Genomic DNA, 27272 nt, shown 5'->3' with positions numbered 1-27272 from the left:
TCCACATAAAAATTATATGATAAAAACGTTAAAAATGTTAAATTAAAGTTTATTAAAAGAAATAATAATAAAACGTCAAAAATATTTCTTTATAAACAGACAACTACTTTACCGGCCATCAGTAAATAAGAAAAATCAAAAGTCAATTGATGTTTTCCAAGTGTCGTGTTATTCGTGGACCTTAAAAAGGTTAAAAATAGTATTCTCAAAGAAAAATTGCCGTCTTTAGTTGTTTCATTGCATTGGTGTTTTCGCTGGAGACGTCTATATTTATTGCGGGGAATAGACGTTTGTTGGTTCCGGAATTATGGCTGGTAATATGGACGACGAACAGGCTCTTAGAGAATGTGAAGCCTACGTTCAAACACACAGCATTCAGCAAATCCTAAAAGATTGTATCGTACAGCTTTGCGTTAATCGACCGGACAATCCCATATCGTTCCTTCGGGAATATTTTCAAAAGTTGGAAAGGGTGAGTAAAACCTTGAGAAATCTTCTAGGTTAGGTTTACATTATGTCAAGTTTCTTAAGTTCTCTTTTATAAATCAATTAATTTATTAACTAAAAAGAAGTGAATTGATCAACAAGTAAATTGGAATAAGGTTTTAAGGTTAAGTGAGTTAATTAAGATGACTTTTTTCTAAGAAATTAATTTGAAGGATTGCTGTTTTTGATAAAATGAAGTGGTGTCATATTATTTACAATCTTATCTTGTTTTGATCATTTCCTTCCTTTTATTTGATTTTTTTCATTGTAAATAAATAATTATGCGAAATGTCAAAGTGACATTTAGTTGTCAACTTTAATATTTGACATAACCTAAAATATTTGAATTTTCGTACCGAAATTGCGATTTATTACATTTTTTGCACAAATCGCGGTTTTATAAAACTTAAATTTAATAGAATATATAATAAATAAGTTTGGGAATTAATTTTTTCTTGAATAAAAAAAAACTTTTGTAAGGGTTATATTTTTGAGGTGAACCCCTAAAACGCATCGATATAACGTTCGCGGGGGAGGTTTAGAAGAGGGGTTATTGACGTCACGACGCCCGGCTCGGTGAGATTTCTCTCCGGGGCAGCAACGGTTTCGGGTTTAGTTCGTGTTCCGTGTCGAAGGTCGCGTATCGAAGCGAATCCGCCCCTGGCGTTTCGGCTTTTTTTTTATTATACACCCGGTTTATTTTTTCATTTCGATTTTACCAATTTAACCCCGGTCCGATTCGAACAACGAAAATCAATCACGGCGTCCTCTTTTACCGGAAAAATGACTCTCACACTTTCGGTGGTAAGTAAAAGAAGAAACTTTTTTTTTGGGGTTTGAATGACCTAATTTTAATTGTTATAAAGATTTTGAGATTATTTTAAGCACTTTTTAAAATTAATGAAATTAATCGGATCAACTTTGTTTTTTTCTTAAATAAATCACCTCAATTTTTGAAAATCTATAAAATTTTTAAATCGATATGGTGAAAAAGTGAGGTTATGTTTATTGTCAAAATAGCTGTCAATAATTTGCTGATTGATTTGGTGCAAGAAAATTACTACAAATAAATAGTATGAGTATTTTATTTAATTTTTTATATTTAATTTGGGATAAAATTTACTAAAACTGTTAAGAATGATAGTGGATGTAAATATTTAAAAATACTATTTAATAAAAAGTGAGCTTATGTTTGTTGTCAATAATTGCTAATAAAGTGCTGATTAATTTGGAAAACGGAAATTAGATTACTATAAATAAATAGTTTCAGTATTTAATTTAATTTTTATGAAATTTGTAAAGTTTATGGGGAAATTAAGAAAGATTGTAAAATTTTAAAAATTCTAATATGATTTATTGCCGCTAGATGGGGTTGTTTTCTTTTAAGAATTCTTGAATCTAAAAAAAATCGTTAACATTAAAAATTTTCACTTAATAATTAATTTTATTTCTTAATCTTCCAAATATTTCATTTATTAATGCCACGGTTTTCCTATAAATATAATAATTACCTGATATAACCTTAAAAATTGAAAGAAAAGTCACAGTTTAAGCACCCATATGTTTGATTTTAAAATAATTCCCTGTATAATAAATTAAATTAATGAATCAAGACAATATTCAAAAATCCACAATATTTTCTCATTTTTTCATGAAACGAATAAATTGTTGTTTAAGTTGACATTCATTCATGTTAGTTGTCAAAAGTCGGTTTAACACGGCTATTTATCGATAGATGGGGCAACTTCATAAATAAAAATTTTTATTTTTTTAATATTATCTTTTTAAATCACTGATCACCTCATTGATACACTTCTCTGGAAGTATCAGCAACAAGCGGAGGTGGGCAAATACCTTAAAATAGGGAACACTACTTTTATGCAAGAATTCCTTATCTTCCTACAATTGTCACACATTGTCATACTTCGAAATGATTCCTGCATACTGCTGTTCAACTTTAACGAAGAGGTGGTCACCCAGGACGTTAAAAGAATGTTCAAACAGACTTAACAATTTACTATTTATTAGTAATTGCTTTTCCCAGGTGGTAATCAGTTGTTTGACATAAAACTGTGTTACAAGATATTTGTGTATTTGAACGTCATCCACTTTAGCAATAATTGGAAGGAACACCTCCACCTGAAATTCGATAAACTGCAAATGCACAAACACCTGCAATTCGCATCGTTGAAATGCCAATTTGGTGACATGATTATTGCGTATTTGGGCCAACAGATTATTTCCGGGCGTATCGAGCTACTCCCCAGTAATATGAAAGGCTTTAGTATCTATAACGAAGGAATGGCAACGAAGTTTTTCCGATCTTACTTTTAACTAAGGCAATTTTTCAGGGCTATACGAACTTCGAGGAATATTTAGAACAGGCGTCCAAGTCGAAGATATTGCAGCGGTTGTATATCACAGAAAGAAAAATGACAGGAAAGGTATTGGATTTTAACAGGAGAAGTGTTACTTAAATGAATTCGTAAATAATTAAGCACGTTCGCCAACATCACCATCGCTTTATTATTCAGCATTCCATGTGTCCTTACATTCTATGTCTCAAATTGCAATGTCATTCTCTTAGCCATTTCTTATTAGCAAATCTCGTCTTTCAATAATTGGTCTAGCAACATTGTGTCTAGTTCTCGCAAAGACTAGATTTTTACAGGATAGGTCCAACCAACATGCTTAATTCATAACTTAGAGGGGCAGGCTCTGTTCTGTTAAAGTTACCATACCTTAGCCATGGTGGTCCGGTTTTAAAGCGCCGAATATTTGCCTTTCGCCCAATCTTTTCTAATACTGCTTATAAAGGGTTAGATACTGTTTATAGCACTTTAGATTCTGTTTAGAGAAACCTAGATGCTAACAATGAAAGATTAGATCATCTAATGCATGCTTAAGTACTGCTTGAAGATGACCTATATACTGCTGAAAAAAGTCTAGATACTATTTGCAGAAGACTATATACTACCTGCAGAAGATTAATAAGAATGATTAAGAACTGCTTTGCAGCAGACCATATGCTGCTGACAGAACTAGAAATTGCTGTCAGAACTGTATATAGTACTGGCAGAACAAGAAATTGCTTGCAAAAACTTATATACAGCTAGTAGAAGACTAGATACTGCTAACAAAAGGCTATATTTGCTTTTTGGTGACTAGGTACTGCTTCCAGCAGACTGTATACTGCATGCAGACGACTAAATATTGCCGATAAAAGGTTGCATCCGCTAATAGATGACTAGGAACTGTTTGTAACAGACCACATACTACTGGCAGGACAAGAAATTACTTGCAGAAGCTTTTATATAGCTGGCAGAAGACTATGTACTGTTAATAGAAATGTATATCTGCTGATTGATGACAAGGTACTGCTTGTAGCAGACTGTATACTACCGGCAGGCATAGATACTGCTTGCAGCTGACCATATAAAGGCTTAATGAGGCTATGTTCAAAATTTTTTGTTCTGAGTCTACAGAACGGTGTAGTACAGGTCTGGGTTGGTATGATATTAATTGTGGTTGGATTCGCTGCACACATTTTAGATATTAAAAGTTAGTTTTGTTTTGATCTACTTTGTACAGGAGACACAAATTTGGCCATTGTGGAAAATATATTCTCTTATGACCAGAACCTTAACAGGTGCGATGGCTAACTTTTTGCCATGGTTAGATGTTTCTCTTCGCTTGAGATTATTTTCAAAAACAGTTTATAATTTATTTGTATGTGAAGGTGGGAGTGTTTAACGAACCAAAGAGATCTCTAGTTTTTGAAAGGAAAGGTAACCATGAATCTCAGAAGTTGCGATATCTAACGTTGGAAATGTAAGGTTGCTTTAGGAATATAGAGGTCGTCTTGTTGAGATTATGTGCCCATTGGTAGTTTGTTTCTTAATTACAGTACTTACTTTGTTGGAATGTTTGTGTATATCTAAACTACATTATTTAAAACAAAACTTAGTTTTTATTTTTTTTATTAAAAAGAAAACATCACTTTTATGATTTTAATCATTTACCTAATATAAGAAACATAGAATATACTCTTCTTTTTTTAATAACAATAGACTATACATTCTAGAGTTGTACAAATATAAATAACAATACGTATATTAGGTAATAAATCTTGCACAAATTGGTAAAAAAAGATAAAATAAAACGAAAATATAACATCTGGAATGTAGTGAAGTAATTGAATTCCAGATTTGGTCGCCTTCATTTTTTGGTCTGGTGTAAAAAAAAATGAATAAATAAAAAAAAATCTAAGTACTGATGAAAATTGTGGATTTGAATGGTGCTCAAAACATTCATGAATACGATTTAAGATATTCCGGTTTCCACAATTGATTCGAAAAGAAATTGTTCACGATGGCTATATCCGCGTCGTGATCGATCACCGTTGGCATAATGGGCGTTATCGTGACACTATCGGGAACGATCAATCCCAAAGGAACAAACGGATCATCACCGTTCCTTCTCCCATCTTTAAAACATAAATTGTTCGTTTGAAACTGTCTACCAAATCGTCTCAACTCCTCGTCAAACCGACTCTCATTCGACGAACTATCCGAATTCGAATCGCACAACATCAAAACGTTGTTGTTATTGTAGTTTTTGACGGTTTTCGTACCACTTCCGTTACTGTACTTGTTGAGACCCATGCTGCTTATTAATTTTTCGCGTTGCAATCGAACGCGTTTCGTTGTTATCACGAAGGCACTTACGAAAGCTTTTTGACAAACGTCCGTTGTTTTATCGCCGGGTAATAAAGGTACTAGGTATCTGCAAGTTATTCTACGCGGACCTCTTATTCCGGGACCGTTTCTTGTCGGTGAAGATGTTGTTGGATCGAGGGGCGATGTAGATCCGGTTAATGTATTAATTGAACACCGCGTTTTCACGTCCATGTGTTGACGGAGGAATGTATTTTGTTTATCGGCGTCTCCGAGATTATAAAAATGATTGAACAGTCTTTCTCGTACGTCCCTTGGTATACGTTCATCACATTTTTGAGGACATTGACATAATTCCTCTGAAAATAAAAGAGAAACATTGTTTATCAATAGCGAAATTACACTGAAATGAGTTCATTTATATGGAATGTTGGGACCACTGCTTTATTTGGATAACAAAGGAAATGGAGATGGTGGTATTTGCGGTTGAACAAACGAATCTATTATCATGTTGTCAACCTCAAATTTCCTTTACTTTTATTATAATTCAGTGCAGCTTGTTTCAATTACATTAAGATCATCTTCAGGTACGAACTTTTTATCATCAAATTGTAGTGGTTTTATTACGCCAACAACTTCAATAGAATTCTTAAGAATTAATTTTTAAAAAAATTGAAAATTCTTAATTACGATTTAAAAGTAAGTTTAAGTTTTCCAATACGCCTAGTTTCGGATCGAAAATTCTTAATCTCGATGAAAAATCCTTTAAAATGAGCCCAAACATGACTAGTTTATCTTGAAAAATAGAAAAATTATGGAAATTATGATTAAATTCAAAATGGCGGAATGTAGGTTAGGTTTTATTTCATTTTGCTGGTTTTTTAAGATAAAGTAGTCGTGTTTGGGCTTATTTTAAAGGATTTTTCATGATTTATAAGGTAGTATTGATAGAAATCGGACTTTTTATCCAAAACAAAACTAACTTTTTGGATAATTTCAATGGCGGATCATAAATTCTTAATCACGATTAAAAATCCTTTAAAATGAGTCCAAACACGACTAGTTTATCTTTAAAAATTAAAAAGTAGCATATTAAAATTCAAAATGGCGGATTGTGGATTCAATTTTTTTTTCGTATTGACAGTTTTTAAGATAACTTATGATAAAATGAAAAAAAAAAAAAATAATAAAGTAATCGTGTTTGGGTTCATTTTAATGAATTTTTAATTATTAATGTTAGTGTTAATTATAATAGAAAAAAAGTTTTAATAGTAATTAATTTATTGATAATTTCAAAATGGTGAATCAAAATTCTTAATCACGATTAAAAATCCTTTAAAATAAGTCTAAACACGACTAGTTTATCTTCAAAAATAAATAAACAATCGCGATACGTTTAAATTCAAAATGGCGGAATGTGGATTCCATTTTATTGCATTTTCACAGTTTTTAAGATAAAATTGCCTTGTTTGGGCTCATTTTACAGAATTTTTAATTTTCTACAAATTGGCATCAATAAAAATTGGATCTTTTCGTTTTTAAGGAAGCCATCTTTTTTACATAATTTTAAAATGGCGAATTAAAATTTACGTTGATGGTTTTTACGATAACTTAATCCTGTTTGGTTGGGCTCATCTTAAAGGATTTTTCATTTTCTATAAGATAATGTTAATACAAATTGCAATTTTTTTTAATCTAAATTAACTTTTTGACATAATATCAAAATGGCGGAGGATTATTTGTGTTTTATGTCACTATGACAGTTTTTATGATAAGATATTCGTGTTTGGACTCATTTAAAGCATCTTTTCGCTTTCTATAAGCTGGTTTTAATAATAATTTCAAAAAAATTAATATACCTAGTTAGTAACTTTTTATGATAATTTCAAAATGGCAGATGAAAATTCTTAATCACGATTAAAATCCCTTTAAAATAAGTCCAAACACGACTAGTTTATCTTCAACAATAAATAAACAATCGAGATACGTTTAAATTCAAAATGGCGGAATATCAATTCCATTTTATTTCATTTTGGCAGTTTTTAAGATAAAATTGCCGTGTTTGGGCTCATTTTAAAGGATTTTTTATTTTCTACAAGTTGGCATCAATAAAAATTGGATTTTTTTCATTTTTAAGGAAGCCATCTTTTTTACATAATTTCAAAATGGCGGAGGATTATTTGTGTTTTATGTCACATTGACAGTTTTTAAGATAAGATATTCTTGTTTGGACTCATTTAAAGCCTCTTTTCTTTTCTATAAGTTGGTTTTAATAATAATAAAAAAAAATTAATATGGGAACTAACTTTTTATAATAATTTCAAAAGGGCAGATGAAGATTCTTAATCACGATTAAAAATCCTTTAAAATAAATCCAAACACGACTACTTTATCTTCAAAAATAAATAAACAATCGAGATACGTTTAAATTCAAAATGGCGGAATATGGATTCCATTTTAATTCATTTTGGCAGTTTTTAAGATAAAATTGCCGTGTTTGGGTTCATTTTAAAGCATTTTTCATTTTCTACTAGTTGGCATCAATGCAAATTGGATTTTTTCGTTTTTAAGGTTGTCATCTTTTTACATAATTTCAAAATGGCGAATTAAAATTTACGTTGACAGTTTTTACGTTAAGTTAATCGTGTTTTGGCTCATTTTAAAGGATTTTTCATTTTCTATAAGGTTGTGTTAACAAAAATTTTAATTTTTTTAATCTAAATTAACTTTTTGACATAATTTCAAAATGGCGGAGGATCATTTGTATTTTATATCACTTTGACAGGTTTTATGATAAGATATTCGTGTTTGGATTCATTTGTAACGTCTTTTTACTTTCTATAAGTTGGTTTTAATAAAAATTTTGAAAAATTAATATAGTTAGTAACTTTATTATGATTATTGTTTTGAAAATCAATGTTTAATTAGGATAATTGTTATTAAAACACAAATATTTACTTATTTAGAGTCAAAACTATGCGTCATCTTCAGACTACAACGTCAAAAATCGAATTGATAACATGAACCACAAAATTATTAAGTTAATGAAAACAATCTTTTAAAATTGAATAAAATTAAGTTTTATAACACCTTACCCAATTTAAACGGATATTAAGAAAGAATTAACACATTACTATGTCAATTTTATGGTAGACCACTCAATAATAATTATTACCTATAAAATGACAAATTTCCGTTTAATCATTAAGTAATAACTCAACCGTTTATTATAGTACATCGAAGTCTCACCCCGTCATTCCACATTTTCCTTTTTACAAAATTAGGGGAGGTTATTTTTGGCTTTGAATCAATAATCACCCTTATAAACTAAACATGATTAATTTTTTTATTGTTATATTAATCATCATTAAATTAAATTAATCAACGTTTAAAGTAACGAATTTATTTGTAAAAAAATATTAACAAAAATTTGATTTGCACGTTTATTTTTTTTTGAAATGGAAAAACCAAAATGATTGAAAATAAAATATAAAAGAATGGTGTCGTCCTTCAATCGGTCACGTGTCGACGTAGTTGGTTTCGTCATTCGCCTCTGCTTTGGGCCATTTGGCGTAACAAAAATGTACATTTATATAAACAAATTGCGATACATTTATATTTTTTCTTATGAATTCAAGTTGCATCGCAATCTATTAGATTTTTTGTTTCAAACAATTTTTGTGGTGCTTATAAAAAGGAAATTCTATCTGCGGTTATAAGATAAGGGCCGTATCTATAAAACGTGGCGGTAATTCTCGGAAAAACCTTTCGCAACAAGCAACGCGCCCCGTCATCAACATTATTACACAAAATTTGTCACGTATAAGAATTTTTTTGTTTAAAAAAAATTTGTCATCAATTTAACTTTTGTTTATCAATCAAAACATTGATTTTTAAAATATTTATAGATTATCTTTAATCGAAGTAATTAAATTAAATCCTTAAAATAACCTCAAAAAAAATTGTAACATAACCTCACTTCAAAACAATCCGCCAAAATCTATAATAATCATTAAAATTTTTTAAATCTTATTTATCATTCATTCATAAATAATTTTTTTATTTCCTATGAGATAATTATTTATACATTTATTAACAAAGGGCCACAAAAACATTGATAAATGAAAATTGATGTCACATCAAGATAGCCTTTGTTTGATTAAAAAGAAAACAAAAGAATCGTAACATAACCTAAACGGAATAAACGTCAGAATCGATTCCTTTTTCCCCAAATAAATAATTTAATCGATCGAAACGCGATCGGGATTTCGACAAGTGCACACAAGGCGATCCGCAACAAGGCCGTTTCTACAGTCGCTCAATAAAAAAAATTCAAGTGACCTACATACGGAAGGTCAGTAAGGTAAATTTACAAACTGAGGATAACGCAACTTTTTTTTAAATTAAACAATTCAAATTTACCACAACAATAATAATTTTAATTATCATCAAATCCAAATCATTTTTATTAAAGGTTAGAAATTCTTTTTAATGACATAAACTGTCAAAATGAACTGTCATTAGGATTGGGTTAATTGTTTTTTCCCCCTAGGTAACCGAAAAAATAATGATAGTAACGTCGTTCGCGGAAAACATAAACACAACGATATTTTCATAACCCTACCTGGTACTTGTTTGGCAGGTATTAATTTTCCCGTTCTTGATATGTAAGCTTGACCGGAACTTCGTAAGTGTTTTTGGAGTTTCCGTTTCGAACGGGGAACTGCGTTTCTATCCATGACACCGCGACGAACAACAACAGGAAAACCAGCTGACTCGGTAGCCATGACTTTTCTGATTCATAGACTGACACGGGCCAGAAAGACGTGCCGCGCGCCTTTCGGGCTCGATCGGTATCAACGGTTTCGCAAAACGACCAAAGCGAGGCGTTGTTTTTAATGCGAAAATGTCAAAAACAATTTTAACCTTTTAAATAAATTTAAAACGTTTTATTATTAATGATATTTAAAACGATTTTAATTATATTTTTTTTAAATATCATAATGAATTTGATTTTACTTTTAAAGTAGAAATTTTAACATAAAAATAATTTTTTTTTTAAATTATCTCTTGTTGGTTATGCAACTTTTTATACACGCAAATTATTTAGGTTGTATATTATTTTTAATTTAACGTTATTTTTTAATTAATTTGTTTCAATTAAATAATTTTATACTATTAATTGTTAATTTATTGTTATGAACAAATTATAAACACAAAATAATCAATATTTTATTGTTTTATCATTTCATTTCGTGTTTAAACGCAAATTTATTATAGTACATTTGTTCAATATGTGAGGTTAAGTCGCTGTGACGTTAAGTTTTTGACATAACGTTAAATGAATTCTAAATGTCATTATACTAAATTTGGTCGTTTTATTAACCCTATAGAGAATACGTGAATAAAATGTCACAGCAAAACACATAAGTCATAAGCCTGTCAGGCCCAACGTATTCACCAGGTATTCACTGTAGGGTTAATTTATAAACTTTAGAACATGCAGCAGAAAGTACTGTGAAGTTAGGCACAAATGTCAAATTTGACGTTATTATCTGACAGAATATTTTGAAATGGAAAGAAAAAGGTTGTAATAATGCTGTTTTTATTCGAAAAAATGTTGTTACCTTTTTTTGGATGTTAACTGTTGCAAATTGCGCAAATCTATGGAAATTGAATTAAAAAACCTTTACGTTTTCAATTTTGCCTGGTTTTTCTCTCGGCATAATGAATTTTCATATAACTGTTCATAACGGACGCAACATATCCACACCATCCAATTTAGATATCAAGGATTGATTACTAAAATTTATAGTAATTAGTACTACTACTATTATTAAGGTAGGCAACTAATTTTACATATGAAATTTATGGAACCCTTCAGCAAGATTTATTGCCTAACTAAAGGTACAACAATTTTAATTACAATTAAATGAACCACGCACAATAAACTATGTATAGTGTTATTTGTGTGTTCATCAATAACCATTTGAACAATTTCCATCATTTTGTAGCTTTCTCCTGATGAAAATTGTTGGTCATTAACTTGATTCTGGTTATTACTCGTTACCAAAAATTAATAGCAAAGGAAATATACGACGAAATGAAGTCATTCTCTCACAATAAGCTGGAAGGAGATGATACGTACTTCTTAGATGATGATGACTAATGCTGATGGGTTTACTATTTCTGATTCGGCTTATGTCCCGCACCTATTAAAACATTGTTTGACGTTTCGAAAGTCATGATAGAAAAAACTTCAATTCCGATTATCTTCTAAAGCCACTTCTTTTCAAGTTATGTAAAGGCCACTTTACAGTTCGCAAGTTTTTTTGCCGGCAAGAAATATTGCGGTAATTTATCTTGCACGCATGCGCAAATGACGCGTTCTTTTTGATAGTCTCTTGCACTTGCCGCTGATAGGTTTGGACATATATTTCTTGCACTTGCGCTGAAAGTATGGTTAGTTTTTTAGTTACTTTTTCTGTTGTCAACTGTAAAATATAACGACATAAGGTGTTTTCTTGGTTTGTTTGGGTACGTGTGCCTTAATCTTTCAAAAAATATGTGTTGGCAACATTGATTGCAACTAAAATATTGCAGTTAAAAGTTGCCAAACGTAAAGCGCTAGATATTGCCGCAATAACTTCGTGCAAGATACCTTACATGCAAGAAAAATTTCTTACTGCAAAATATGTTGCAGAAATGGGGTGGTGTTAAGTTTCCCAGTTTCTTTTGTTTGGTGATGAGAACAATCTCAATCTTTTTAAGATTTAATAATTTTTAATCTTATTCAATAATAAGTTATATTCAAATTAAAACCTAACCTCGAAAACGTCAACAACTTTTCAACATTTTCATTCTTTCTAACGAACAAATATAGCTTATAAAAATATCCACGTGGGGGTTTCAAATCTGATGTGATTATTTTTTTATTATAATATGTTTTAAAATACGTAAATATTACCCTGATTTGACAGATTTGTCAATTTTTGACATAAAAATATATTTTTATTAAGTTATGCAACTCATTAAACACGCGCGATATTTTGGTTGCCTACGTTTACTTTTAAATTTATTATTTTATTTTTTGTATAAAAAAAATATATTAAACAATTTAATTTATTACAGTAATATTATTGGTGCGTGTTTCTAACACAAGTAGTTCAGTTGTTGTCGTTGTTTTTTTTTCTTATACATAAATAGTTAACGTTTTGCGCTAAATATTTGATTAATTGTTTTTGAGTAAACTTTTAAAAAATTTATTGTTTTCGCTGCGTTATCTATAAATAAAGATCATTATCAGTATGAATTGGAAGGATTATTCAACTTAAATTTAGATTAAAAAAAAGTGAGATTAAAGTCGATTTGAAAAATCGTTGATATAATTAAATATTTTTAGGTATTTTAAAATTTAAGTGAGTATTTCGTTTCGAATCGCGATATATTTCGTATATTTTTAAATAGTATTTTGGTATCGGCACAAAGTCAGTCGATTTAAAGAAACGCGTCGAATAACATTCATTAGAATTTATTATCTATTCATTACAATTTTATCTACGACTTTTTTTTTCAATTTAGATCGTTTTTTTTTGCGGGGATAAAAAAAGTTCAAGGTGTAATTAGTTCAAAAAGTGAATTCATTTCGAACGTTATATAAAGGAAAAATGCCTCATGTGAGTGCTTTTTTTCTCCTTCATCCTTTTTATTTGTATCTCCTTGAATTCTAAAAAAGGGTACTTGTGTATATTAGTTTTATGTAACTGCGAACTTATTTTGCGATTTTGCATTTCGTTTTATTTTATAAATAGAGTTTGGCGGTGCCAAAAAGATTTTCTAAGAGTATCGTAATTTTTACACGAATTTCTATTTATATTATTATAAAAATTCTCGTATTTATCTGGTGTAAAATCGTTTCATTTTCCATAGTCGTGTCCTAGTTATAAAGGCTTCATCCCTTATACTCGGTGGTAAATGGCAGACGGAAAATCGATGCTGAGCAATGCAACTGCCCCGGATGTATCTGTAGGGTTTCATTTATATCCACCGCAGAACTTCCATTGTGAAACTTGAAAAAAAATATATATTTCACAAAAAATTTATATAAAACATAAATTTTTAGATATTTACTAAATTACTTAGTTTAAATCTGATTCCCCTTTTCGTATTCAAATTCATTTTTCCTGCTCCATTTTTTTTTTGTTCATTCGCTCCATTTCCTAGCTCATTATAAATGTACAAGTGCAGATTTTTCCCTTTAACCTTTTCGTGCTAGCTATCCACTGAAATCTTACAGCAACCTAAAAGCATTAACTTACTCCTTCATCTCTCTTACCCTCTCTCTCTCTTTCTTTAGTGATATTTTCGTTAACCTTTTATCATCAACCTTTAAATTTTCCATTGTATTCTAATTTTGTTAAATAATTATAGTGATAAATTTAAATTTCGATTTTAAAATTTTTATTGAATTGTTTAAAAGGATCTCATCAAATGTCCATTACAATCCTTTTAAACCAATAGAAATGTTCCATCAACATGGAAGTGGTGCTTCAACGCATATATCTCAATTTTTTTTAATGTTAATTTCTATTTTAAATAGGGATTAAAGAATAATACGATATCTATTCGCTTATTTCCTCTATTTATTTGCAATATTACGATTTCACAACAATCTTACTACATTTGTCAGGGGGCTTTCTGCCTAATATAAGTGTTATGGGCATGTCTTAATCTTTGCCAAAAAAATTATCAGAATTTTTCGATAAATTGACGTAGGTCATCTGAATAAAAATCTACTGTGTTGCATTAAGTTACTGTTAGTGTGTTCAAAAGACTATTTACTGTGTTAGGATGGCTACTTACTGGTTGCAGGAGACTAGATACTGCCTGCAAATGATTATATACTACTGGCAGAAGACTAGATACTGGTTGCAGAAAACTACTGCATTCAGAATACTGTCTTCTCTATGCAAAAGACTACTTACTGTGTCCAGAAGACTATTTTCCCTATGCAGAAGAAATTTTGCTAGTCTTCTAATGGCTACATACAGCCATTAGAAGATTAGAATAGAATGGATTGGAGATTAGACTAGATACGCATGAGGTTACAATGAGATTTTGCCCTACACATAGCATATATCCACTATAAGTTACATGATACTCAAGGGGTTAAGAGCCAATTCTTTTTCAAATACATGCAAATAAAGATAGTACGTCCCGAGATATGTCGGGCGTGGTCTTTAAGTGGTTAAATTGAGAAGAACGGAAGACTACTTACTATTTTTAGACATCTACTCACTGGTTGTAGAAGACTACATATTGCTGGCAGAAGACTAGATACTATCTGTAAATGACGTATACCACTGGTATACAACTAGATACTGTTTGCAGAAGACTGGTAATTGCTAATGGAAGATTAGACACTGTTAGTAAAAGGCTAGATATTGCTTGCAGAAGACCACTTCAACGTATTAAGTAACTGTTATTGTTTTAAAAGACTATTATCCTTTTGCGGGGGATTATTTCTTTTTTACGAAAAACTACTTATGTTTTTCAAAAGATTAGTTTCTGATTGCAGGAGAATAGATACTGCAAATGAATAGCATGACTGATATAACATGCAGAAGACTGGTTATTGCAGGCAGACTACGTAATAAACATGAAAATTAAGTGAAATTTGAAAAATATCTAGTCTTCTGCTAGCAATAATTATACTCTGTTTTAACGTGATTGGTTGAACACGAGGAAGGTTCACACACAGGCAATTTTGAATTTTGATTTTGAATTTGACGGTTAGGTTATTGATCATTCGACAGTTTCATTTTATTTTATTTACTTTTGTAAAATTATATTTTAAAATAAATACACTTATAACTTTAATGTTAATTTGTATGTTTAGTGTTGACGATAACAAACGAAAATAAATACAGTAATAAGTAAATAATAATAATTATTAATTTAAATTTACCGCCAAAATATCTAGTGATATTTTCTGGTGATTTTTCCTAGTGTAAATCTGACTTTCGCGTTTACTCCTCCTGGTTTAAAAACAGAGTATAATACGGTTGAGGGGATAATATGGATTTCTCACTATAACCATCTAATTACTCTCGCCTCCTGTAACTTTGCAGGGGGTAATTATCTATTTCAAATGTTATAAAATTGGACAATATAGGGGTTGTTTTCAACTTTCAACCCTTATAATTCGCTTTTCCGTAACGTCATATAAAAGAATATGACATTTGCAAATTTCATTAAAATCGGTACGAAACGGGTTTTAGATGGAAATGAAGAACTTTATTATGTTGATTTTATTCAGTATTACACTTCGCAGCAATCACCATACTCAATAATATAATAATACAAGCTTAACTTCACTTATTCAATCAAATGTTGGTGTACAGTTTTCTATAATACCTGTCAAGGTCAAATTTTTAGGGTTTTTGTTGGTATTAATTTGTCTTTTTTTTAAATTAACATTAATTAAATAGTTGAGGTTAAGAATTTTTTATTTTATTTTATTTTAATTATTGATGCATAAATTAATAAAACCAAAACTTGAATTATGTCTGCTTGAATAATGATATTTAAAAAATTAAACGTCAATGTGACAAGTTTATTTCAAAATATGTTACCAACTTCATATCAACTTGAAATTTATTTCGGATAAAAACTTAATATTTAGTTAAATAATAGAAATAATCTTCAATAAATAAATTGTATTTCTTATCAATTTGATTTGTATTTCGATTGCATCGAACCAAATTTTAAGTTTCTTAATCCAAAAAGATGATAAGCGAATATTTCATAAATAACTTAACGAAATATCACTTTGTGTGTCACTTACAACCACTCATTTATTAATTAAAAGAATTTAATATTGTCATTAATAAGAAAGAATTAATTGTGATAAGTCTTTTGGCCTTGTTCCTTACCAAAAACGAAACTATTTATTGGCGAGAAAAAAAAATTTCGGTGTGGGCGCAGACCTTACAACTACTTGTTCATGTCTCCAAGTTATTCCTTACTTCGTTCAGTTTGCCGCTGAACGCCGCGGGTTGAACCTACGAGTTTATAGCACCTCGTAATCTACTAAAATTGAAGGTCTTCCTTCAATTACAATCATTTCTTTGACTTGAAATATTATTGAGTGTAAACAAAAAGATAGCAATTAAATAATTAAGGTTTATCGTCGTTATTGAGTCATGGTAAGTTAATTAAATAATAATTACCGTTTTAGTCAAATTAATTTTAACCACAACAACCTTAATTATACCAGTTTAGTTTCACTTTATTTTTTTAATTAACATTTTTGTTAAGAAAAAAAAATTTTCGGTTTAATATTAACTTGAGTTATTTGGAATTATCATAATTCCACCCTTGATTTATGCAGAAAACGTGTCTCGGTGGTTAGAAAACCTCGACTTGTTGTCGCCCCGCGAAACGCTATGAATATTTATAACGTTTCAGTTATTTTCGAACTGTTTTGAAATTATAAAACTGTCGCTTTAAATTTTTTTTATTTCAAAGTTAGATTAACATTTTTAATCATAAAATCTAAATTTTAATATTTGAATCACCCTGTATCGCGAAATTAAACTGCAGTGGTAAAGTTTGGTCAATAATTATTGCATCATGAGCTTGTTAATTATAAAAAGATTATGAAAGGAGTTTGATGCTATAAAAAAGTTTGTTGTTGGGAGCACTTTAGAGGAAGGTATAGATTTTATTGGTTCTTCTTTTTGTAAAAGACTTAGATTAACCGGAGTCACCGATCATCGGTGTTGACTGACCTATATTCATTTTGCGGCTCGTGACCCCGCCTTTTGTAAATGGAATCGCTCGTGGTGGGCGAGGAAGGAAAACTTAACCTTGCCAACTACTTTACAAAATGAAAGAGTAATAATAACTGGTTAAAGTGGTCCTTTTTTTGTGAAGAATGCAAATTTTTAAGGGTATTATTAAACTTATCACAAAAATAATCCAAATTTTGACTTATAAATAAATTCAACAATCCAAAATGCTGCACTCTGGTGTTCGCACAGCGCATATAGCTTTTACAACTTTCAGCTAATTGAGAGATGTTCCCCAGAGTAGAACCACGTCCGGAGATGTTTCAGCAACGTAGCCTAAGGGCTACGTTGTCCCCGAAAACCTCCTTAACTTTCAGATCTTATTATTCAATCAGTTTTACCTTTATGCAAAGTAATTGCGAAATAAATATGGAATTTTGCATCAAAACAGAAATTAGATTAAACCCAGTTTTTGAAACATTAAGGTTTACATTGACGTGTCAATGTAATATTTAACGTGATGTTAGCAACAATCTTTTTACTCTAACTTCATAGTTTATCTTCCCAAAAGTGACATTTAAACTGTCAAACATATTCATCGTAAACAATTTGAATTGGGTTATTGAAAATTTCTTTGATGGTTATTGAACCGGTTTTTTCTTGAATTTATAATAACAATTTGTCTTAAATTATCTCTATACGAAAATCTTGTTAAAGATTGATTAAAATTATCATATTTTTTAATGGTTTTTTTATGTTGGTGTTTATGAAAAATTAATTGACGTTTTAAATTTGTAGGTTATAAGATCACTAAAAATACGTTTTTATAAACGAAAAATCATAAAAATTACCTATGATTTTCATTCTTATTAAGCGGTTTCGTTCTTTGTTGTTTTTATTTCTATTAGATTCACTTCATCATTGCGATTTATCGTTAATTATTAAGAAAAATTAGATTGAACTCACCCAGTTTTTGAAGTATTGAGGTTAGGTTTACATATCAATGTAATATTTAACGTGATAGTAACAACAATCCTTTTACAATAACTTCAGTTTATTTTTCCAAAAGTGACATTTAAACTGTCAAAGACATATTCATTGCAAACAATTTGGGTTAGGTTGTTGAAAATTTCTTTGATGGTTATTGAAACGGGTTTCTCTTGAATTTATGGTAACAATTTGTCTTAAATTATCTCTAAAAAAAATCTTGTTAAAGATTGAGTAAAATTATCATATTTTATTAATAATTTTTTTTGTTGGCAATTATGAAAAATTAATTAACATTTTAAATTTGTAGGTTATAAGATCACTAAAAATACGGTTTTTATTAAAGAAAAATTACCATTGATTTTCATTCTTTATAACTAATTTTGATCTTCCTTATTTTTCATTTTTATTAGATTCACTTCATAATTATGATTTATCGTTAATTATTAAGAGAAATTGGGTTGAACGTAGTTTTTGAAGTATTGAGGTTAGGTTTGCGAGTCAATATAATATTTAACGTGATATTAGTATAGTAGACGCCACGAGAGCTGGCAGTAAATCATCATTTTCCGCTCTTACAAATGCCATACGTAGTTCAAAAACCGCTAAAGAGTAATGTGTGTTAGAAAGAGATAGCATTAGTTTAATATGTCTGCTGTACAATTCAAATGGCCACGTCGAAAAAGTACGTCTGTTCTTCTAAGGGATGTAACTCTATAAATATAACCTCAAATCGAAACGTCTTGTGAGCGTTGTCATGAATCTGTCAGTGTTTTCACAAGCCGAAAATATTTTCTTTGAAAGGAAAATCATTAAATAATATTTTTGACAATGTTTGACATATAACCTCCATTACTAACATAACCTACATTTAAATGTATGTGGTGAAATAATCTAAGTCGTACGTCCATATCTTGATTCATACCATTTCTAAGCGATCTGTCACTGCCAGCTCTCGTGGTTTCTACTATAACAATCTTTTTATTTTGACTTCATAATTATCCTTTCTACGCGTGACATTTCAACTGTCAAACATTTTTTTGATTTTTTGGTATCATTTTGTCCAAAATTTTCTCTAAAAGAATAAAATCTCGTTAAAAATTAACTAAAGTTATATTTTATTAATAATTGTTATTGCTTTTCGATTTTGTTATATTCACTTCTTAGAGGGCACATTCATCAAACAACTTCGGGTTATTGAAAATTTCTTTGAGACAGTTTTTTCTTGAATTTATAGTAATAATTTATCTTAAATTATCTCTATAAACAAGTCTTGTTAAAAATTGAATAAAATTATCATATTTTATTATAAATTTGCAAATTTTTATGTTGGCATTTAATTGACGTTTAAATTTATAGGTTATACCAAAAATTCGTTTTTATAAAAGAAATTACCTTTGATTTTCCTTCTTTATAACTCATTTTGATCTTCCTTGTTTTTCATTTTTATTAGATTCACTTCATATTCACGATTTACCGTTAATTATTAAGCAAAATTAGGTTCAACCCAGTTTTTGATGTATTGAGGTTATGCTCAAATATCAATATAATATTTAACGTGATATTAGCAACAATCTCTTTACCCTAACTTTATAGTTATCTTTCCCAAAAGTGACATTTAAATCGCTTTAAACAACAGAGATTATTTAATTCGAATACACAATATTGGAGAGCAGTTTTGCAGTAACCATAAGTTATTTTAAATAATTTTGCCATATTTGTATCATCGGATTTTCCATAAGTAGTTCTCTCTTTATTGTAGGTTTACCAACAAAGGAGAAACTTCACCCCCAAAATTATTTATGATTCTGTACTTAAACTGTGCTAATATTATACTTTTGTCCAAAAATTATTGCGATTTATCATTGAGGTTAGATTTGGGTGTCAATGTAATATTTAACTTGATATTTTAGCAACAAATTTTGAACCCTCTCTTCACAGCATTTCATGTTGATGTGTCAGTTTTTCAAGGTGACATTTAAAATGTCAAAATCCCAATTTTATTTCACCAAAAAAACTATATTTTCTATAGAAAACCCCCAGAATAAAGCGTTAATTTGTTGTATTTTAATTTGGTGCGGCAAAATAATTAACAAAATTAATTATAGCTCCAAAACGATTCCTTAAGAAGATTCTACTTAAAAATTATTCACTTTTAATGTTCAAAACGTGCACAATTTGTTAATTAAAATTAATTAAACGTTATTTTCTTTTCCTATATTTATTGTCAATATCTTTTATTTCAAAACGTGATTAATTAGAAGAAATTTTAAACTTCTCTTTAGTTGGGCGGTGGCCTGGAAACTTGATCTGTTTGTCACTCTATATATAAAGCCCCATTTATAGACAAGAAGCACTTTCCCGTAGCACAAAAGCTTTTCCGCATCGACAAAAAACTCCCCACATTGCAAGTCAATTGAATTACTTCATACAAGGGTTTGAAACCGATATATGTGGGTTCCTATTATTTATTATTATAATTAAATTGACTATTTTTTGAGAAGTACCATTTTTATTTTTCAGGACCAGGCATTAGATGCAAAACAACAAGCTGCATCACCAGAAGATACCGATGATTTGTCGCCGATGCCACCAGTTCAAGCCCAACAACAGGTAAAACGAAGAGGCGGAATATCCGCGGAACCAGTAACCGAAGAAGATGCGACAAGTTACGTAAAGAAAGTCGTTCCAAAAGATTACAAAACAATGGCGGCGCTTTCAAAGGCGATCGCAAAAAACGTTTTATTTTCGCACTTGGATGAGAACGAACGTTCCGATATTTTCGATGCAATGTTTCCAGTTAATTGTCTAACGGGCGAGGCAATCATCAGTCAAGGTGCCGAAGGCGATAATTTTTATGTTATCGATCAAGGAGAAGTCGAGGTAGGTAATTAAGGATATAAAAATAAAGAATATAAATGTAATTTAAAATAATTATAAAATGATACAACAACATGAACCATTATTTTCATCATCATTGTTTATATCATGGGATCCGCTATTACTAAAGCGATTGTAATTAATTTCAGTTGAATAATTGGAACGGAATGTATTTATAACATCTTCACTTCTAGGCGTTTGAAAAGATCTTAGTTGACTTCTTAAACGATTTTCTTCAAATGTATTATACGCTTGTCTTTGGAGATCTTGATTCGAATCAAATTTGGGTTGTTGAACATTTTCTTGATGGTTATTAATATGGTTTTCTCTTGAATTTTTGATAACAATTTGTTTTAAATTATCTCTATAAAAGAAAATCTGGTTAAAAATTGATTTAAATTATATTTTATTGGCATTTTTGAAAATTCAATTTGGCTTTTTTAAATTTGTAGGTTATAAAGTCATAAAAATTACCTTTTATCTTCATTCTGATTAAGTGATTTTGATCTTTGTTGTTTTTCAATTTTATTAGATTCCCTTCTTTGGACAAATTCATCAGAAACGACTTTGGGTGGTTGAAAATTTCTTTGATGGTTATTAAGATGATTTTCTCTTGAGATTATGGTAATAATTGGTCCAAAAGAATCTCTATAAAAAATTTGTTAAAAATTGATTAATATTATAACATAACATTTTATTAATAATGTTTTTATGATTATAAAAATTTTTGTTGGCATTTTTGAAAATTTAATTTGACGTCTTAAATTTGTAGGTTATAAAATCACTAAAAATTCGAAAAACGATAAAAATTACCTTTGATTTTCATTCTTATTAAGTGTTTTTAGTCATTGTTGTTTTTCATTTTTATTAAATTCACTTCATATCGTTAATTATTAAGAAATCTTAGGTTAAACCCAGTTTTTTAAGTATTGAGGTTAGGTTTAAACGTCAACGTAATATTAGCAACAATCTTTTTTCTCTAACATCATTAAAAATTTCGTTTTTGTGCAAAATGAATCCCTGATTATTTCTGCAACCTCGATTTCGATAAAAACTCTAAAATTAATGTTAAAAATGGTATAAAAATCGGAAAAAAATAGCACTGAAGTGAAGTTGGAGTTGTCCGATCAATTTGTCAAATTCACCTGTGAAATTAATAAAACCTAAAAATGGTTTAATCTAATTCGTTATCTTTTTTTGATTCTGTGTTAAGTTTTAAACGATTAAAATTATAAATATGCGTTAAAAAAAGAATTTTTTAAGTATTACAGATGATTTTTATAGTTTCAACAAAAATAAAATCCGTTTTTATTAAAATATAAAATATGATAACGCTTCATGGCCTTGGCGCACAAATAACTATTTAATAAAAGAATAATCATATAAATTACCTTTGATGTTCATTCATAACAAGTGATTTTAATCATTGTTGTTTTTCATTTTTATTAAATTCACTTTATATCCTTAATTATAAAGAAAACTTAGGTTGAACCCAGTTTTTGAAGTATTGAGGTTAGGTTTAAACGTCAACGTAATATTAGCAACAATCTTTTTTCTCTAACATCATTAAAAATTTCGTTTTTGTTCAAAATAAACCCTCATTATTTCTGCAACTTCGATTTCGATAAAAACTCTAAAATTAATGTTAAAAATGGTATAAAAATCGGAAAAAAAACACTGAAGTGAAGTTGGAGTGTCCGATCAATTTGTCAAATTCGCCTGTCAAATTAATAAAACCTAAAAATGGTTTAATCTAATTCGTTTTCTTTTTTTGATTCTGTGCTAAGTTTTAAATGATTAAAATGATAAATATGCGATAAGACAAAAATTTTTTAAGTGTTACAGCTGATTTTTATAGTTTCAACGAAAGTAAAATCCCTTTGTTATTTAATCAATTTGATATTTTGTGTGCAACGATAACGCCAGATAACGCTTCATGGCCTTGGCGCACAAATAACTATTTAATAAAAGAATAATCATATAAATTACCTTTGATGTTCATTCATAACAAGTGATTTTGATCTTTGTTTTTCAATTTTATTAGATCCCCTTCTTTGGACAAATTCATCAGAAACGACTTTGGGTGGTTGAAAATTTCTTTGATGGTTATTAAAACTGTTTTCTTTGGCACCAATTTGTACAAAATTATCTCTTTAAAAAAAAATTTGTTTAATAATTAATTAAAATTATATTTTATAAATAATTTTCATTTTTTTATGTTGGCATTTTTGAAAATTTAATTGACGTTTAAATTTGAGGTTATATATCACTCAAAATTTTATTTATTAATTAAATTTACCTTTGTTTTTCATCCTTATTAAATAAATTTGATTGTTTCTCAATTTTATTAGATTCACTTCTTCGGACATATTCATTCGAAACGCCTTCACTTGATTGAATACTTTTAGAACGATTTCTTCTCGATCTTTGCCCCCCAATCACTTCAAAATCATTTGATTTGTTTCCTTTTGTATTAAGTGATCTTTTGGGAATACTTTTTAAATCGGATGGTTCATTTTGAACATTTAAAACGTTTACATTAACATTAGACTTTCCTTCTATTACATTTGGAGTTGGTTTTGAATTATCGATACGAATACAATTATTTAAGAGAACATGTTGTGGAATCGGGGATAGTTGATTTATATAATAATCTTCATCCAGCACACTATTTCCACTTGATATACTGATTCGATCATCGATATCTGTGGTATTATTATGGTTGAAGAGATATTGTTTCGCAAATGCATCACTTATACATTCCTTTTTAACCTACAGAAAAAACGACCATAAAATTAATTAATAAATACTATTAACACGTTCTTTCTAAAAGTTTTAAGAGGTTAGTAACAAAAAATTTGTTTTTCTTTATTACTCACCTTAGACATAATAACGAATGATTTTAAAACTTGAATCGAAATGAATAGATGTAATTACATAAAGTTATAGACAGTACAACATTCGTAATCTTCAAATATGCCGATAATATTTTTTACACAAAATGGATAACCTAACCTCACTTTACATCTTTTTCATTTTTAAGTTGGTAGAATTGTTTTTTAAATTCAAATTAATTAATTATTTTTTTAAATTTAGGTATTTGTTAATAACAAATTAGTAACAACAATTGGTGACGACGACCATAAAATTAATTAATAAACACTATTGACACGTTGTTTCTAAAAGTTTTAAGAGGTTAATAACAAAAAATTTGTTTTTCTTTATTACTCACCTTAGACATAATAACGAATGAATTTAGGACTTGAATCGAAATGAATAGATGTAATTATATAACATTACAACATTCGTAATCCTCGAATATGCCGATAATATTTTTTACTCTAAATAACCTTGAAAATGAATTCAAGATAACCTAACCTCACTTTACATCTTTAAGTTGGTAGAATTGCTTTTTTAAAATTGACGTTAATTAATTCTTTTTTTAATTTTAGGTATTTGTTAATAACGAATTAGTAACAACAATTGGTGATGGTGGAAGTTTTGGCGAATTAGCTCTGATTTATGGTACTCCGAGAGCGGCTACTGTCCGTGCAAAAACCGACGTAAAATTATGGGGAATCGACCGAGATTCTTATCGGCGCATTTTGATGGGATCAACTATCCGGAAGAGGAAAATGTACGAAGAGTTCCTTTCGAGAGTTTCAATTTTAGAAAATTTAGATAAATGGGAACGTTTAACGGTAGCGGATGCGTTAGAACCAGTTAGTTTCGAGGATAAAGAGACGATTGTCCGACAAGGTGAACCAGGAGATGATTTTTACATCATCGTCGAAGGAACCGCTTTGGTTATGCAAAATAGAGAGGGTGAGGAACCCGTTGAAGTGGGACGATTGGGACCAAGTGATTATTTTGGAGAAATCGCTTTATTACTTGACCGACCAAGAGCTGCAACGGTCGTTGCTAATGGGCCACTTAAATGTGTTAAACTAGATAGAGCTAGGTAATAATTAACAATAAAATAAATTAATTAATTAATTTTGTGTTATTGCAGGTTTGAACGTGTATTAGGATTATGTGCCGATATATTAAAGAGGAACATAACTCAGTACAATAGCTTCGTTTCGCTCTCCGTGTAAATAAATAATGGGGGAAATTAAAAATTTAAACGCATCATGTATTTATTAAATTATAAATTTAAAGGAAATATGAAAATCTGAACTCGTTCAGCCAAAATTAAAGTCTTCTTTGAAAGAGCACGTATTATTAGTTCTTTAGGAGGTGTCTTCTGTTTCATATTCTTCTTCGGTGCTGAAAATCGAATCATCGAAATCTCATATTTTTCTATATTTCTGATAAGAGGCACAAAACAAAAAATGATGATACACAAATGTTGCCAAATTAGAAAAAAAATATATATGATGATATAATTTTTTTCTAGTTAAATACACATTTTTATTAACTTTAAAACTATTCGTAAATGGAATGAGATGTTTAATTAATTATTTTTCTTAGATAATTCAAAATTTATGTGTATAAATAATTAAAATTATAACAAAAATAAATATACTTGTAAATATTATACTATAAAACTTAAACTTCCTGTTTCTTGTAAAAAAGAGAATAAAGTACTACTTCTATATATAATTAAGTCTTTAATTACTTAACTTTTTGTTTCCTTCACAATAAATTTACATTATATTTTTATAATCGTCATAGTGAGCATTTTCTCCCCAAAAACCGCATATTATTACTATGATAAGGACAATACTTCCTGACCATATAGAATTCATAGCTAATTTTCCGCTCTATACGGTGGTATATAGGATTAACAGATCGCATGGTTGCAGAAGCATTTTTCCTCCAAAAACTGCAAAAACCGCGTATAATTAAACCGTACGTAATTGTTTACGGTGCCATAACTTTCTTATATGATACGAACAAAACTCCGTGACTACCTACAATCCATAGGAAATTTTCCGCTCTATACAATGGTACATAACTTTAATAGATGGTATTATGGCACAAGCATTTCCACCGATAAATTACAAAAACCGAGTGAAATTTTCGTAAGTAAATCTTTACAGCGCCATAACTTTTGTATATGATACAAACAAAACTTCGTTACTTCGTTACTAAATTTGTCGCTTTATACAGTGGTATACAACTTTAACAGATCGCATGGTTGCACAAGCATTTTCCCCCCAAAAACTGTAAAAACCGCGTATAATTGCCGTACATAAATATTTACGGTGCCATAACTTTCTTATATGTTACGAACAAAACTCCGTGACCATGTAGAATCAATAGGACATTTTTCGCACTATACAATGGTATATAACATTAATAGACTTCATGGTTACACAAGCATTTCCCTCCCAAAAACAAGAATCATTTATTAGGCCTCTTTCTGGGTCTATCCCGACAGATATTGACTGGACAAAACTCTAATTTGGATAACTCAAAGTGTGTTCTTTTCAAATTGATAAAGCTTTTTCTTTAATTCGGGTCCACAACGGCTGCACATGGATTGATTTGATAATTTTAAGGTGTATTCGGTACACGGCGACGTTCTTTATTTATTTTCGCCGTTCATATCATGATATTGACGGTTTTAGATGAAGAGAAAATAAGGTTTTCATGTGGTGTATTTAATATTTCGCTCTCTCTAAAGACAACAAAAATATCGGCTTGTAAATTTGGTGGAAAAACATGGGTAAAATAAGGGATATTAATAAACATTACGTGTTCGCGAAATATTTAAAATGACAAGTGGACCACGTTATGCATCACTTGACTAAGCGACAAATGAATAATGTTGAGAAAAAAGGCATTTTCGTTGTCAGCTCTCTAAAAATATAAGACTTCTCAGAATAGACAGGCTCTAACTATTGAAAATTGTTTGGTGCCTGTCCATTTTTATCACAGAACACTGATGACAGCTATCACAAGCACAGAGGACATACAGGATGTTTCTGTAAGTGGTGGCATAAATTTAATCACTAAAACTAGAGATAAAATGATGAAGATTCATGTAAAAATTTTTGAAGAAAATAATCTAGAATTTGATTTTGTACTTTTAAACTAGGTTTTATTTTTATAGAATTTAAGTCTAACTAGTTTCGGCCCTTGGCCATCTTCAGAGACACTACAAATTGATTAACATCTCTCATCATATCTATTTTACAAACAGGTTTCTTAATATTTCTTTTTGTTTTGTAAAAAAAAATCACAGCAAAGTCGAAATGAGATTATTAGTTACTAAATTACAAAATTAAAGTTTAAAAAGTTGTAAAATGAAATTAAGGAGAAAGTGCTACAAGTTTATAGGTTAAAATCTAAGAACGCTCTTTTTTAACAAAAGAAATATTAAGAAACTTGGGAAAAATTCAAGAATAATGTGGCTTAAAAATCCACGACTTTTTTTTAATCAATAAAAAGAAAGTGCGGAAAAGTGACTAACACTAGATTAACTTCAGTTATAACACTTTTA

General features: G+C 29.5%; 3 protein-coding genes and 1 long non-coding RNA gene across 7 annotated transcripts; 1 reads left to right on the top strand and 3 right to left on the bottom strand.

The window, feature by feature from the left end:
• Window positions 1-122: 122 nt before the first annotated feature.
• On the top strand, window positions 123-25426 carry LOC111428455 (protein kinase, cAMP-dependent, regulatory subunit type 1). 4 transcript variants are annotated; one of them, XM_023063973.2, is made up of 4 exons: window positions 123-472; window positions 20465-20824; window positions 24274-24782; window positions 24834-25426. In XM_023063973.2, the coding sequence occupies exons 1-4, from the start codon at window positions 308-310 to the stop codon at window positions 24916-24918; spliced, it is 1119 nt and encodes a 372-aa protein (XP_022919741.1). In that variant the 5' UTR covers window positions 123-307; the 3' UTR covers window positions 24919-25426. The 4 variants fall into 4 exon arrangements, with proteins under 4 accessions (XP_022919741.1, XP_022919749.1, XP_022919759.1 ...); XM_023063981.2 differs by lacking the exon at window positions 123-472 and adding an exon at window positions 1144-1290; XM_023063991.2 differs by lacking the exon at window positions 123-472 and adding an exon at window positions 12711-12838.
• Window positions 4450-9981, bottom strand: LOC111428477 (uncharacterized). The gene is made up of 2 exons (XM_023064012.2): window positions 9787-9981; window positions 4450-5521 (listed from the first exon to the last, which is right to left on the bottom strand). Exons 1-2 carry the CDS (start codon window positions 9947-9949, stop codon window positions 4797-4799), a joined length of 888 nt encoding a protein of 295 aa, XP_022919780.1. The 5' UTR covers window positions 9950-9981; the 3' UTR covers window positions 4450-4796.
• LOC139432634 (uncharacterized) lies at window positions 12709-18144 on the bottom strand. The gene is made up of 3 exons (XR_011642373.1): window positions 17921-18144; window positions 13293-13462; window positions 12709-13230 (listed from the first exon to the last, which is right to left on the bottom strand). It is a non-coding gene; the product is annotated as an uncharacterized lncRNA (long non-coding RNA).
• On the bottom strand, window positions 20848-23926 carry LOC111428441 (uncharacterized protein DDB_G0292186-like). Its single transcript, XM_023063952.2, has 5 exons — window positions 23701-23926; window positions 23121-23593; window positions 22811-22972; window positions 21296-21469; window positions 20848-21185 (listed from the first exon to the last, which is right to left on the bottom strand). Exons 1-5 carry the CDS (start codon window positions 23707-23709, stop codon window positions 20876-20878), a joined length of 1128 nt encoding a protein of 375 aa, XP_022919720.2. The 5' UTR covers window positions 23710-23926; the 3' UTR covers window positions 20848-20875.
• Window positions 25427-27272: the final 1846 nt, after the last annotated feature.

Source organism: Onthophagus taurus, chromosome 1 (genome assembly GCF_036711975.1).
Source record: "Onthophagus taurus isolate NC chromosome 1, IU_Otau_3.0, whole genome shotgun sequence".
NCBI classification, from domain to species: domain Eukaryota; kingdom Metazoa; phylum Arthropoda; class Insecta; order Coleoptera; family Scarabaeidae; genus Onthophagus; species Onthophagus taurus.
This window is presented reverse-complemented; position numbering and strand designations above follow the sequence as displayed.